This window comes from Pieris brassicae, chromosome 4, assembly GCF_905147105.1.
Source record: "Pieris brassicae chromosome 4, ilPieBrab1.1, whole genome shotgun sequence".
Lineage (NCBI taxonomy): Eukaryota > Metazoa > Arthropoda > Insecta > Lepidoptera > Pieridae > Pieris > Pieris brassicae.
This window is the reverse complement of record NC_059668.1, coordinates 10,797,080-10,813,759: the sequence shown is the minus strand read 5'-3', so window position 1 is coordinate 10,813,759 and position 16,680 is coordinate 10,797,080. Positions and strand designations below refer to the sequence as shown.

Here is a 16,680-nt window from a genome sequence, read left to right as displayed (position 1 = left end):
TGCATCATACTCGTGAACGGGTACTACTTGTGGTGACTGGTCAGACTTGTATTCGTGTATGCGGTGATGTTAATTATTTCGACAAAATTTAATGCTTAAAAATTGGTCCTTATATGGCAAAAAAAGTTATGCATTTTTCTTCAATACTTGAACTACCTTTACAAATTTATATCTTTCAGTTTTCAATAACCATTCTGGATACGACATAAAATTGAGAAAATACACAAAAAAATACGAAAATGGTATTACGGCCGAAATATTCCATCCGCATCCTTTTGAGGGACGAATGAATGAGTCTTTTCGATTTAGAAGCTCATTCGGTCCCATTCCTTTCGTTCGCGAGTGAAAAGAAACAACGTAATTGCAACCGCAGCTTTCAGTTTCGATCCACTAAACTAGAGGTTCTGGGGCGTACGCGGATTATAAAAGTAATTAGGGATACTAAAAATTATGCCGTAAACGTGACAGAATATAGAAAAACTTTCAACATCGGACCTTGAGGCAGAATACAGAATTCCACCCCTATCAACTCGAACGTCCCATAACCGAGCGTTTTCAGGCAGTTTCTGCCGCGCACCACCAATGTGGAACGTGGCTTCATGAAGAATTTCCGAAACAATTGGAGTTAGGGTCCTCCTTAAAAGATGCGCTACTTGCGAGCCACCTGGCACTGAGAGTATCCATGGGTGGTATAACTTAACATCAGATTTGTCTCCTGCCTGTTTGCCCGTGTTTTTGAAAAAAACAGTTTACGGACTTAATTAAGAATTATTTTACGTGATAACGTAGCAATAAGAAAACAATGACGAAAAATTTCAGACTGAATTTCATTGAATTATTATCATTACTTCATACAATGGAGTTAATTTAAAAAAAATATTTAGATAAATGAACATATATTTGCACTTGATAATTTAAATATTATTTTTAATAATAATAGAACATAGATTATTTATTTTAAAAGAATTACACGTACGGAACGTAAAAATGTGTCATGTTTTTTTGTGCGTGCAGCCGGTGTTCATCGATTATTTAAACTTAAAAAAAAACAATTAGTAAATAATTTGAACTATTCTCGAATCCACTTACTCATCAAAATCAGTCAAACCATTTATTGCATTACGGCTTTGTTGACGATTAAATCATCTTGATCGTGGAATTGTTCATAACATAGCAAAATAAATTTGCAATTTCAAATAAAAAAGTAGAATGTGGTCTTGAAGTTTATTCGCTTTTTTAATGGCCACAAAAGGCTCTCAACAACTGTATGACAAATTAGGATATCTGGCGAAGCAAGAAATTGTTTTGCTGAATTTCTTTTTTCAATATGTATTGCATTGAAAAATGTATATAGGAAATTAAAAAAGCTATCGTGGATTATGCTTAAATGGAGTATTAAGAATATCCGTAGCGCTAAATCACCTACATCATGTCTCCACAAATACACCTTCACGTATATACCGTCACTTTCACATCATCACACAACACAGCCGAATGAGGTATTTCCTAGTTAATTGTATATACCAGCTAAGGCTGTACATTTTGCTCACTCAGGCTTTCTTATAATTATAAGCATGATGATCCCTATGTACGTGCCAAGGTTCGTACATTTGGCTCTTTTACAATCGTGACAATTTCCTATGTTTGTACGTGCCATGGCTGTACATTTCGATCACTTATAAGCGTGACGATTTCCCAAATCGTCGGAGTTACGTCCCGAGAGTATAGCCTGATGCAGGCACTCTCTTCTACATTACAGTTATTCGTTTCATAGAGATTAACTAAATCATGGGAGTTACACCCCAAGAGCATAGCCAGACGTAGGCACTCTCTTTGAGTGGTTAATAGATAGGTTAGAGTAAACCAATAAACCTCTATTATTGAAAGCATACCGTTGATCCAGGAACCGTACATTGTATTTAATAATTTTATACATTCTTTTTCCTTTTGTAAATGTCATTTTCATTTCAATTCAACCTGTATGTATTTCATCTTTGGCTATATGTTTAGTATAAGTATCTTTTGTTGTATATAATTTTTGATCGTTATAGGATTACGAAATAAATAGCCGTTTTTGATATCGTAAATTAAACAATCTTTTACTGATATATTGTAAATTACACTTGTTTTGTAGTTCTAACTCCTACAGCAATGATGCAATGTTATTCAAGTTAGGCGAAATTCTTCACTCTGAAAACTTCTCCCTTCAAGAGCTTTATATGTGCGCAATTATCGCTTCTACAGTGAAGGTATGAGGATACCGATATACCGTCATAACTTACATTCCAAATTCAAGTACCAAAAGCTTTTTTAAGTTTTTTTGAAACGTTCAACGAAACAAATGTGATCTGTCATTAACCATTGCACTGGACCTTTTTGTTCTTTTTAGTTGAGTTACAGATAGTTTATTACTACTATGTACCGATATAAGAACAGTGTTGGCTTAGCGGCTTGAACGTATTCGTAGGTTCGATCCCAGCCTGTGCACTTAACATTCGCTCCAACGGTGAAGGAAAACAGCGTGATGAAACTTGGCCAAAAAGTCGAAGGCGTATGTCAGGCACAGCCTGATCACCTTCTTGCCTATTCGATTGACAAATGATCTTGACACAGATACAGAAAACTGAGGCCCAGACCTAAAATATTGTAGCGCCACTGGTATACTATTATACTGTAAGTGTTATTGGACACTTTCTTAAATATCCTTAAAGTAAATTAGGTTAGACTTAAATTATTTATTACTCTTAAGGTAGGTTAGATCGTAATGTTTCATGATGTCTCAAGAGACAATGTATTAAAAACGTTACGTTTTAATTGCTATGTTTTGTTCCAGTTCTTCTTACATTCACCTTATTCAATTTATTTCCTTGCAGTAGTTGCCTGGAAGTGAACACTCGAAGGCGATAAGTTTATAGCTATAAACCTTTTTATATAATTATTTAATAAATAAATTTCTGTACTTTTTTCAGGAAATCGAACACTGCTACTATCACGGGACAGTCAAAGACTATCCCGGTGCTTCGGCCGCATTTCACACATGTAATGGTGTGTCGGGAGTCATCCACATCGGGAATGAGACGTTCGTCATTCATCCCTTCTACGGCGGTGATCTCTCGGTCAGTTGCATGTTCTATACCTAAAATAAATTAAGACAAAAGGAAGGGGTTTTTGCACCCGTTCGGGTGCTGGTTCGCGCCCTGCTAATACTGGGTGGTAGGGGAGCGGTCTTTTAGCCCTCGGTGAGGTCTGTAGCGCACGAGGAGACAGAAGGCTCTCAACGTGTAGCTAATGACTTGCCGAAAAGAGAAAATTGGATATTGTTGCTTTTATACCTTAGATAAAGTGAAGTTAACGAAGAAATATACTTTATTTTTTATATATTGTTATACTTCTGTGTGTCATTTTAAAGAAGAGAACAAAATATTTTCACACTCGATTAGACTTAACAATTTTTGTAGAAATCTATAATCGCTCCCCAGATTATGCCGCTCCCAACCTAGGAGGCTCTAGTATTTTTGCCAACCTAATCAACTGCCTAACCCATTAACGCTTGAGAGAACGCCGACATTTTTTCGCGTACCCGTTTCCACTTTCGGCGTTTTATAATACTGTCTTTTGGCACCTCAATGTACCTCTAGATGATGATAAGAGATTTAATCCAGAATTTTGCAAGGATTTGACGAAGGCAGCAGTTCACAAAGTCCTGGATTTGTTGTGTGGTGCTCTTTGTAACTGATCAATTATGGGACTTGTCAATAGAGCTGTCATTTACAACTACAATGCATATCTAAATTTTATATATTTTGAGAACCTATAATTTAAAATATTAATAATATCTTTTGATTTAATTACCGAATTTATAACAAACTCGTATTTATGGTGTAGATCACCAGATATTGTTATTATATCTCTCATATAAACTAATACGTGCAGCTGAGTTTCATCATTGGAGGTCGAGGCAGTACAGGAAATTTCACCTGAATCACCTCGTCGTTCCACAACTGGGCGGTTTTTTTTTTGGTTTTTGACGCGCACCACCACTATGTGGAACCAGCTAACCACCAACAAAAAATTGGTATTTAACCAATTCGACTTAGGGTCCTTGAAGAAAAGAGCGACCGAGTCTTAAAAGCCAGCAACGCACTTGCAAACTTTCTGGCAAAATGACTGTCTATAGGTATCACTTAACTTGAAGTAAACCTCCTGCGCTTACATAAAAATAATAAAATATTAATATTAAATATGGTAGTTATAATAACGTATTCGTCATACAATTTCAGAAAACCTAACAACTTGAATAATAAGAGCAGTCCTAGTAGGCCTAGTATGCTTCAGCGCGTGACTCTCCCCCGGCCAATTCTCGGCTGCACCAATGGCCTTTCTTTCTATGTGTGCATTTAACATTCCTCCGACGGTGAAGGGATACTGGTACTTAGACCTAAAAAAGGCAACAGCGCGTGTGACACAGGCAGATCACGTCCTTATTAGATTGATAAATTATAATGAAACAGACTCAGAATCTAAGGCCCATATCGAAATAATTACACACCAAGTATAACCTAAGTACAAAATAAACACGTAGTCATTATTTCCAAATAAAACAGTATCAAAGCAATTCAAATGAAGCCCAAACTCAAATATTTTTATGAGAACCACAACCTCAAACATTTCATGCGCATCAAATGGCGGCATCGTAATTACAGTGCATGCCATGTTACAGGTCAGAGAATCCTAAACAAAGCAACGAACGGCCAGAATTCCGATTTGACCGCGACATGTTTCATTATCACTAATTAATAATAGTGATAACAGTGGTCGCTAGGGATCGCCGTGATTGGCAAGTTAACAGGCAATTTAACTAATTTCCGCTATTCAATATACATGAAGATTTCAATTTGATTGAACCGCGGTTAGCGATACATTTCGGTGCTTCATATTTAATGGCTTTTTAGTGTTTGATATTCTGAAATGACAGTCAGTGTTAAAAAATATTTATTTCCCTCATTATTCTTGTCAGTTACTACTAATACGATAGTACAACACAATACTTATACCTAACCTAATAGTACAATTGTACCATTTAAATACCTAGATCTTATAACTAATAACATAATAAGTAGCTTATGTGAATTCAGCCAGAGTACAAACAAATATCTACCTCGATTTTTTATATTATATGTATCGGTCGCGTGGGTGGCGCTTCGCTAACCATGTTGGAGTGTGCGCGTGGTACATCTAAAAGTTGTGACTTCCGGCTCAGGTTTTTGCTTGGAACCCGTAGACCCGTAAGTATACTAAATAAGTATATAGCAAGCTCTCTTCTGAGTCGTAGCTTCCCAGAACAAACAGGATCGGACACAAAGCGGAATGATATTATATCTAGCACATGGCTCATGAAGATATAATATAATTCCATAGTGTGTTTGTAGCAATGTTGAATGTTCAAAGGTTTTATTGAATTGATTTTAACTGATAATTATCTATAATAAATAAAAATATTATATTTTATCTTCTTTTAAAAATTCTTCGTAAAAAAATTATTTTTAAATTGCAACATTAATTTTAAATCTCTATTTAAAAGGAAAATTAAGACCAAAAACGATAAGATTATTGGCAGAAAAATTGTTGTTCTTAATGTAATGCTCAAAGTTTTTGACGTTTTCGTACTTGTGAAATTGTTAAATTTTTCGTTATAATGAACCAGACATAAGGAGCATTTAGCGTTCTTGTCTAGAACAGTCCGTACTCAAAGAACTCTTTTGGATTTAAGTATTTTATTTAATATTATCATATTTTTTGTTTATAACTCTATTTCCAACACACAATCCCAAATTATCGCAACTGAACGCCTTTTATTCTTATAAAGAGAAGTTAAACAAATCTACTAAAATAAACATCAAACAACATAACACAAAAAAATGTTGTAAACAGGTTAAAATATATTTAACGTTGTATGGGAGAGCTGGAAACCCGGACACAGGAATTTTAAAAGGCTTCTCAAATTTGACACATTGTAATACATATCTACTAATAATAATTAATTACATTTATGTTGTTTTTATAACCATAGAAAATAATTAACTGATTTACAGTTAATAAATCACATATGACATTCTTAAACTTAGATCATGTTTCTCTAATGTCCTTTGTATTTATTAAATACGACCCCATGCGACATCTTCAATTCAATGAGTTCGTTAGTTCGTGAGTTGTGTACGTACTACGATATTGCGGGCTAATGAACTTGCATGGATCTGGTTAGCGCTGTGCCTTCTTAAGTTCTCATGTTATTTTCACACATGTATATCTTTTCTATAACATATTTTCATAATTAACCGATTGTCATTCATTTTAACATGTGATGTTTGAGAGCAAAATTAAAATTAAAATAATACGTTAAACCCTCCCAGTAAAATTGTCTTTGAAATAGTTTAATCACGACTAAGGTAAGCAGAGTCGTGCGAAGGATTTAATTATTTTAAGAGCTGGATTTATAAAGTATTATAATACCAAAACAAAAGAGGAAGACCATTCAAAAGGTGGATAGACCAGAAGACAGGAATGACACGAGTTGCCAAAAAAGGGCACACAGATACCTAAAAAGAATTAGATTAGAAATATAAATGTGTTTGAGTGAAAAATCTGAAATAAAAGGCTATTATTATTATGATACCGAGATCATTAAGCCAAAATTCAACAACCCATATAAAATTAGATAATATATAATCTTATGTATTCTAACAAGGTCCCTTGATACAAACTGTTACATACCCGTATCTGTCACGAGGTCCAACATTTATCAAGACCTTCCTTATATACAACATATCATCAATTTACTTTCACTCCAAGAGTATGAAACAATTTACTAAATAGCGTAGGAAATAATGATAATACAGGAGTATGATACACAAATTTGTAATTTTGCTATTCCTCAAACTTGTCAAATATTTCACATGACTAGCTTTAACCGCAGAAATTCTGTAAAATGACGATCAAGTATAATAATAATAAAAGTCATTTATTTTAGATAGATGTACGTCCTGCTGACTCCTTGATCTGATCTATCCACCGTCTAAATTATCTTTCTCTTTTGCGTTTACCTTGGGCACCAGTTTAATACTTTCTTGCTCCACTTTTCTGTCCCTCTTGCCATATCCACGCCCTTCCACTTAAGTTAGTTCAAGTATATGCTTAGATTAAATTAAAGCATATTTGTTATATACTTATTTTTGTCTATGGTCTATCAGTCAACACATCATTAAGAAAACATGCTCCTAATTTTTTACGTAGTATTACAGCTCATGCCACACTCCCTTTTAAGGCCTCTCATCTTACCAGCCTTTCAAAGAATAGGCTTAATCATAGTATGTGGGGGAATGTGGGGGACATTGACAATCAAGCCGACGTTACAAAGGTTCCTCTCTAAATACATTCAGTGTAATTCAATGAACGCATCCAGCAAACATAATTACATCTCACTCGACTCTTAATTAACTGTAATCATTATGTAATGAGTTTTACGGCGCAGGCGCGTGTAACTGAAGCCTTCATAAATAGTCCTTAGAAGGCATGGGTTGCAAACAGGCTTTGAGCTCTTCATAGATTTTCTGTAGGCTTTAGTGGGAATTGTTTGTGGTACATTGAAATAATTAGAAACTGTTAAAGAATACAAAAAATATTGTTTTTTTTACGTTTGTTTCCCATAGCTTCAAACATGCCATTCCTTACCCGATTCTCTTAGTGACAAACAATAGATCGAATCCCTAACAATTAATCTTGGATGAAATTAATGTAACACATTGTTCACATATCTGACTGTTTTACTATAATACTTTAAAGTTTTTTGTTACCGTCGAAAAATTTAGTCAATGTTTTGTTAAAATATGATTTTATTTCAAAGACATCATAATAAACTTTAATATGTTTGGCTACTACAAAACTTTCGAAACAATAGGAGTAGCAAATGTTCAACTACTGTGCGACCGTGAAGCACCTTCATGTTTCTGTTCACACAACAATCACAGCTTCTAAATCATTTTGTGTCTATGTTTAATTGTGTACCTTTATTCCTTCTTTGTATATGATCGGTTGTGAAGACTAAAAAAATAATATACTAAAATAATATAGGCGCATGGTGTTATAAAAACAATACATAATCTATGTATATACATGGTTCTCATACATATTCACTATCATTAAAAGTGATATAAAAAATACTTTATTATTTTATTTAAAAATAAAATACTTAATAAAAAATAATGTTTAGTTAAAAAAGAAAGTGCATTAGCCCCCACACTAGAATTCACTGTGTTGTGGCCAGCTAGTCTCTTGCAGTTGACATGATAACTGTACTTGACAATAATTTCTACATAACACTTACACAGTTGTACTAAATTTAACAACTGTATTTGTATAGAATACACACAGCATAGGACAGGTTGAGAAGACTTTGTTTAACATTGACAGTGATATAAGAAAAAACGTGTGTGTACTTACACTAACAGAAAAAAGGTATTTAATACCGTAAAAGTTTTATTACAACGCATTCCCTAGTTAAAGAAATAACATTAAAAATATTTCAACATAATTCAAGATATAGATTTTTTTAGTTTCGAATGTCGGTTTTTTGTGACGGTGTGCGCGCGCATCGTAAAAATTTACTCTCATATTTTTTCCCTAATGAGCCAAAATAAGTATAGGTTCAAAAAATGTTTTGTATCGTTTTTGTATTACAATACACAAAAGAAAATACCTTGTGTTATGTCTTGTACGATGTAGACCTCATATGTTTTGTGCTGCTACAACGATACTGCATCGGCGATGTTATAAATCATTTCCGTAATAATGTCACGCGAACGCCTCGTAAGATAAATTTGGCGTCACACAAAGGACTCGCAGAGTAGGACTGACTATTATTTTAAGAGGAACCTCGAAGTAGCATTAATCAAGGCTAGAACCAACTGGGAAACTTTGTCTTTGGCGGAACGCGAAAACAGAAAGTTGAAATGTACGATTAGCATCTGAAAAGGTTTCGCTTGTCATTTTTTGGCTTTGTGGTTTCTAAGGAATTGAACGAATTGCAGGGATTATTTAATATTACTTATATAATTGTATTTAGTTTAATAATCTGTCGCTTGCTAATATTTATTAATAATATAACGTTCTCACTTCAAATAAAGATCATTGTTCAATTTCAATATGTATTATTTTGAAATTTAAGGTAACACTGAAAATGTTTATAAAATGAAAAACCGCTTAATGTACAAAGTTGCCAATACTTTTATTGTTTTTCGAAGTAATCTCCGTTCCTCTCTACACATCGTCGCATTCGATGGCACCACTGAGAAAAGCAATGGGCCCATGCTTGCTTAAGGGTCTCTTCTATGGCATGTTCGTACGCTTTCACAACATCTTCAGGGCTCGTAAAGCGAATACGTCCAATTTTATCTTTAGTTCTTGGGTATAAATGAAAGTCACAGGGTGCCAGGTTAGAACTATATAGCAGATGACTCATTATCTCGACACCTGCCATAGTCAAATATTCATCAGTCCATGCAAAGATGGTTCTGGTCGTCGGTTAAAGTATGGGGAATCTATCTGGTACAAAGCTTCCTGACGCCTAAATGATCGTGTAATATTTTTGAACTTGACTCATACTGGCCTTGCCCATATCTGCTGATAGGTCACTCTCTTATCTTTCTCTATCATGCGTCAGAGTCACAGCACTGATGTTATCTTTTTATCTTAAGTCATAATAAATCATTGACCGAAAATTTTCTCGCGTTAGGTTCATTTTCACGTGTAACAAGAGTTTTAGTTTCTCCGCCGATTGACAAAAACAAATGACAAATGAATACTACTATGGTTACCAAAGAGTACTAAAATTGAAATTCAAAAAAGTTGTCATTAGCAATGCTTCAATTTTCCCGTTCTAAACATTTTCAGTGTTACCCACTATTATTCAATAAAATATTTTGTTTGTTTTCAAATTTTTAATGATGCATATTAATACGAATGCACAGATCAACGCGCGCATTACGTTTTCGTTAAATTGTCGGTAATAAAATAGTTAAAAACTTATTGGAAAAATTGTCTTCCCATCTTATGTATCTATTCAAAGACACACATGTTATCTCCATATATTTCCCAAGATATATTGCATAAATCGAGCGAACATAGGGAAATGTTTCCCAACATAAACTGTAACTATATAAACCTTCTGAGACGTAGACACGAGTAAATTAGCTGTCGATGGACACACATGAGAGTCATTTATTACGTCAAAGGTCCACTTACTAGTTAAGTGACGTCGTGGATTACGATAGACCACAGTATATTGCAGGTGTCGCGGTTTATTTGGGGATTTCGTGTTCAAAGGGTGTACGGATTTTGTAATAAATTTTGGACACAACACAAACATTAATTAAAGTAATAATTACATTATAAACATTGTATGAATTTTGTGATAAAATACGATCATTTGTCATAAAAAGCCTAAATTTTTTTGCTTGTATAGATATTTCAAAGCTATCTTTCTTGACATTATTACCCTTATATATAAATTAATTCAGTCCCTACATCATTTTAACTGGGATACTGAAAAAAATGAAAAAAAGACGAAAGTGTTCTTCGGTTGAAACAGTGTAGTAACAATTTCTTTTTATGAATAAGGCGCCAAGGTGGTTTATGAAGACAAACATGTAATAGGCCACTAGGCGTCCACGAAGTTATGTAAAGACAAAACTAAAAAATTAATTCCCTGGTTTCGGTACCGTACACGAAAGTAACCTAACATAAGCAATGACAACACCCACTGTTTAAATTATTTCATTATTATGTCTTAGAGAATAACACTTATATTTTATATTACATTGTACATAACTCAAAATTAATAATTAATAAAAATAAATTCTTTATAAATATTATATCTAAGACATCGAATTGTTAACGTTGTTGTTTAATAAATAAATGTTATATTTGAATTTAGACAACTGCCTTATGATTCTTTAAATCTGTCGTATTAAATAGCGTAGCTGTGTTGTTTATGTATTTCTTAATTTATTATTTGTGTAACCTACGCCGTGTCGAAGTCTATGTAAAAAATACTTATTTGGCATTATACCAACTTTGCTATATTAGGCTTTAAGCATACGAAAGTTTTCATTAGCGAATAATGGATGAGTTTATCGCTTGATAAACTGAGTGGTTGGCACGGGGTCGTGAGTTCATAGCCACCCTGCAGCTTAAAGCTTCTAGGAATAATCTCTGATGCCTGATAACTTTGAGCTAAATCAAACATTCCACAAATTTTCCCACGTTTTGCGGGATACTGCGGTTTAGAAATTACGGCTTAGCTAAATTAGTTTAAGCAAAGCCTTTGCGATATTATAGGTAAGCAAAGATAGATGTTAATTACTTGGCCCTAATTTGGTGAAATCATTGTGGGATTTTGTCGTGTCTATGTGTTATTTCCTTTAGGTACAATAAAACTATTAATTAAATTATATGATTTAAAGAGATTAAGCATACGTTTACTTGAGCAGTGCCTAGTGGCTTCAGCGTGTGACAATCATCCCTGAGGTCGTAGGTTCTATCCCCGGCTGGGCACCAATGGATTTTCTTTCTACGTGCGCATTTAACATTAGCTCGAATGGTGAAGGAAAACATCGTCAGGAAACCGGTTTGCCTTAAACCCAAACAGTCAACGGCGTACGTCAGGCACAGAAGGTTGATCACCTACTTGCCTATTCGATTAACAAATGAAACAGATGCAGAAATGCTGAGGCCTAGACCTAAAAAGATTGTATTACCATTGATTATATTTTTATTAGAACTACAGTTGTTAAGCAAATTTACATGAAGTCTCCATCAACGATCAATTTTTTCTTGGACTCTTGCAATTTGTACAGAACCTGCTCTAATATTTTTTCTAAGCTATCATATGGATCTGAAGGATATATGTATAGCCCACAAAGTAACAATGATACATTACTCCAGTTCCGCACACGATACTTCAATAAGGCGTTCCACAGAGAGGCTCACTATGTCCATCCTTTCTTTAAATTTTAATTTTGTATTAAGCAAAATTAATGAGCCAGCGCATATTGCATTTCCTCTGCAGAACAAACTACCAATTTGGTGTTTAAAAAATTGAACATAAGTTCACATGTTCTTAACCAGTCTTCTATTATACACAATATGTCAACATTTTCACAACTCAAAACCAACTCGATTTCTTTCATTCCTTGTATATTTTAGTTTGGTTACTTACTAATTTTAGGCCAGAGAGACTCTTTGTTGTCTTAGTATCTAATGTAAATTAGAATTACTATTTCTTGGAATATCTTCCAAGGTAAGGTTCTAACTAAACCCTGATCAATAGAAGCAGGTTGTCTACCCAAATTCTTGGCTGTTATAAACAATAAATATGATAGCGAATCAGCTATCTGTCTTTTAAAATATCTACGTAGATATCTATCCCATGTCAAAAAGGAATTTCTCTGAAGGCCTCTGCGAGTCTGCATATTGATATATAGGTGTTGTTTTGGCTTCCAATAAGAAGTGTAAATACTCAAGTCAAGTATGTGGTGATTTTAAACTATTGCCACAAGTCTATTAGTATTATTATTATATATAGACATAGACATAACATTTATTACTTACAAAACACACACACCCAAAATAACAATAACCAAAGATAAAAAGATATAAAAAATAATGATGAAAACAATTTTTTTTTCAAAAGATCAAGGTACGTTTTAAGTTTTCTGTAATATACGTAAAATACTTACTTCATATGTATAATACACAAAACACTAATTGTCACAAGTTTAATAGTGAGACATTTCGTAAAAGGAAATAATATTTTTATAATAAATTGAATTTTTCAACCTAACTGACACTTAATTTTTTATCACAATATAAGTGTTTTAGACGCTAATTTTGTCAGCAAATCCTGTTTTAACACAGCACTAATGAAATATTTAGAAGCAAAATGGAAAACTTTAAGTAAATGTATAAAAAAATATTAACTATAATTTTTACAGGACCTAAATTAAACAGCTTATTTGTTGTTTAATTTTTTACTACTATATGACTTACAAGTGTTAATGATGTTAAATCTTTCCACAACGGAGTTGTTTAACATCCAAAGAAATTCTTTCGAAAATTATTCAAACGTGTGAAAAATATTTAGCAGGTATGTACGAGCATATCCAGAATTCCACGTACGTGTCGTGTTCAATTTCGAGTTAATTCCTTATATTCGTGTAAAGGGCAGAAATCTCGAAGCTTTTAGGTAAAAGAGCAATGGGTTACCGAGCGGCACATTTATCATTAGTTATAAAAGGCGATGGCTGATTTCAGTCCCCAAAGACACTCAGAGTGGCATTCACACTTTGTAATTGGCTTAATGGCTTTCTTTGATACATGAAAAACTTTATTTCTCCTAAAATAGTAAAGTCGTTTTTCATACAACAAAAATTGTATATTATTTTATATAATACATATTATGACGGCCATTTTTATTTTTATACGTATTATTTTTTCATGACATGTTGATTCATGGTGACATGAGCGTGTAAAAGGCTTACTATAAAGTTAACGATTATCTAGTTGATAAAAGGACCTGGGATTAGTGCTAGACAGGCTACTTCTAATAAATTTAGCGATATTTGTTTTACAATAAGTTTTGTTTGCCATTTTGTATTTCTATGATTTGCTTTTTTAAAAGAGTACCGAGAATTTTTTACGCCGGCTTTTTCTCTCGGCCGATTCCCTCTGTCTTCTTTTCCCATGAGTAGGGACGTTTGCGATACAAATTTAATGACGAGGAAAAGTGATGCCTGTATCATACCTATATTCCATAATAAACAGTTTATTTTCTAATTTGTGATCCAATAAACAACCCAACAGCGCATTAGGTTGCGTAATAGGCGTTAGATTCCTGTCCATATTTTATTTAATATTCTTAGAAGTAATATGATGATTCTATAGCATGTTTAAGCACTTTGGTTTAGGCTGACTTTGTTCCGATATTTACATTAGTGTAATTCAATGTTTTTTTTTACTTAATATTTCATCTGTCATCATCACAACGTAATCTGACGAAAAGCAGTGTGATTACATAGAAAAATGCTGTTAATTTATTATTTCATTATTCCTACATAATTATGTATTTACAGTGTATATATGCGGATGCTTGGCGGTCCCATGCGACTTCTTCAATTTAAAGAGATTTTTTTAGGAAGTTGCTCTGGTTAGCGCTGCCCCTTCTTAAGTTCGTCTCTTGTTATTTTCTCTCATGTATATCCTTACTATAACATATATTCAAAGGTACCTGATTGCCCTCCTTGTAATGTGTCATGTTAGAGAGTAAGAATAAAATAAAAATTAAATTGGAAAGAAATGGCACTGAGTTTAAGTTCTGCGTGAGGACATAATAATTATTTGTTCCTTTTTAGTAGTTTTAAACGGCAACACTTTAAGAAAGTTCAAATTTAGTTCCCAATGGAGAAGAGACTCCGTCCATAAGGTACAAGCGCACGGGCGCACCAATGAATAAAATGGCTTTGGTGACTCCACAGCTTTTTCGTCCAGCTTATAATCATCGCAACCGCGAGAGCGTTAAGGGTACTCTTTCCCAGGGACCAAACTTTTAATGTATGTCATTGTTTTATGTAGTAAATAAGTTACTTACAATAATTTGTGACAGCTATTCAAAATCACTGTTACGAGAATTTCAGTAACAGCGCGTTGCTACCCGCTTTGTCCAGAAATTAAACTCAGAGGATCGGGGTCTCAAGTCTCACACGAAATATTTCCCGGAAATTAGTTTGGGACCCTTTGTTTCGGTATTTATTGTGATGTGATGATATTTGTGATGAACGTTTCAGAATTGCGTGTGAATTTAAAGTTGTTTCTATAAATAATAAATAACGTAGACGCATTTATTACGTTCATGCTTCTTTCTTCTTTGCTGGCTTTTTCAATACAAAAAGTTTATAAAAACATATCAGCCGTGATGATAAAAGTATTTTTTTATATTCCGTTATAAACCTACTATAGTATTATGAGAAGAATATAAATTTATGTAAACGCATGTGTTCTATAATATCTCCTACGTAAATGGTCAGTATCTACAGTGAGTAGAGTCGAGCTAGCAGGTATTATTACTGGATGTTCATTAAGAGTCCAACTTCTTTGCTAACTGTGTTTAGTTCTAAGAGCATTTTTTGTAATTCTTCTGCCGTATTGGCAAAGACCACTATGTCGTCCGCAAATCTCAGATGGGACAGTTTCTCGCCAATTTAAATAAATAAATAAACTAATAAATATACTAATAATAATAAACTCCCTTTGTCGCTACTCCCCTCTTTGAAGGCACTCTCCTTAAAGCCTCAGCTAACATCGGAATATTGGGCGTTGACATATCGAATAACGTCCAGTTTCGCGGTCATTTGGAAGGGAAGGCTAAATTAGCCTCCAAAAAGCTTGGTGTGCTCAGCAAGGCGAGTACTTCACTCCGGGCCACCGCTTGCAACTCTATAAAGCGCAAATTCGGCCCCACATGGAATACTGTTCTCACCTCTGGGCGGGAGCTCCCCAGTACCAGCTCCTTAGACCGTATTCAACGAAGAGCGGTTCGAATCGTCGACGACCAATCACTTTCCGTGCGGCTTGATCCCTTGGCGTTGCGTAGAGATGTTGGGTCCCTCTGCATCTTCTACCGCATTTACCATGGGGAGTGTTCAGAAGAGTTGTTCGGTCTAATACCCGCCGCTGAGTTTCATTATCGGACGTCAAGGCAAAATACAAAATACCATCCGTATCACCTCGACGTCCGTCGTTCCACAACTGAGCGTTTTCTAAGGCAGTTTTTGCCGCGCACCACCACTATGTGGAACCAGCTGCCCACTGAAGTATTTCCGAACCAATTCGACTTACCAATTCTTGAAAGGCCGGCAACGCACTTGCGAGCCTTCTGTCAATGTGAGTGTCCATGGGCGGCGGTATCGCTTCACATCAGCTGAGCCTCTTACCCGTTTGCCTGCTATTACATAAAAAATAATAATAATAAAATAAAATAAAACAACTAAAATGGAAATGGGCTGGACATACCATAAGAGGAGCAGATGAATGGAGCAAAATTATAACACAATTATGTATGGCAACCAAGAGACCATAAAAGAAAAAGAGGTAGGCAATTTAAAAGGTGGGACGATGAAATCATGGAAATGGCTGGAAAGACCTGGACGAAATTAGTGTACAATAAAGAAAACTGGAGGACTTCGTTGCCTCCTTTGCCTTTGCCCTTAGGCACACAGAATCGGTTATCGTAGATTAAGAAAAAACAATAGTTATAATGTATTATTTTGTATTTCTGATATAAGGCTATAAATAAATATTATGACTGACGGCCTAGGAACTAAAAGAAGAAGACATAATTATTATATTTGATAAACTTATACTATAAATAAGTACAAAGAACATTGACTATTGTATTAACACAGTAGAACAACGGGGAAAAATCAATAGATTAAAGCATATTATTTCAAACTACACAAAGGGTAAAAAAATATCGCAAAAGGCTTTGTCCGACAGGTTACATTTACAAAGGACGTCTCACAATAGGCTATCAAATGGACCTCTCATTACTGATCACGCTGACGGGTATAGCTC

At 34.4% G+C, this 16,680-nt stretch overlaps 1 protein-coding gene across 9 annotated transcripts in view; it reads left to right on the top strand.

The window, feature by feature from the left end:
• Nucleotides 1-16,680, top strand: part of LOC123708244 (disintegrin and metalloproteinase domain-containing protein 11) — a 259,659-nt gene that overhangs the window by 186,469 nt on the left and 56,510 nt on the right. For all 9 annotated transcript variants that reach the window (XM_045658852.1, XM_045658848.1, XM_045658851.1 and 6 more), the window contains one exon: nt 2,970-3,116. In XM_045658852.1, coding sequence (XP_045514808.1) covers nt 2,970-3,116 — 147 coding nt within the window. The remainder of the gene's footprint in view (nt 1-2,969; nt 3,117-16,680) is intronic.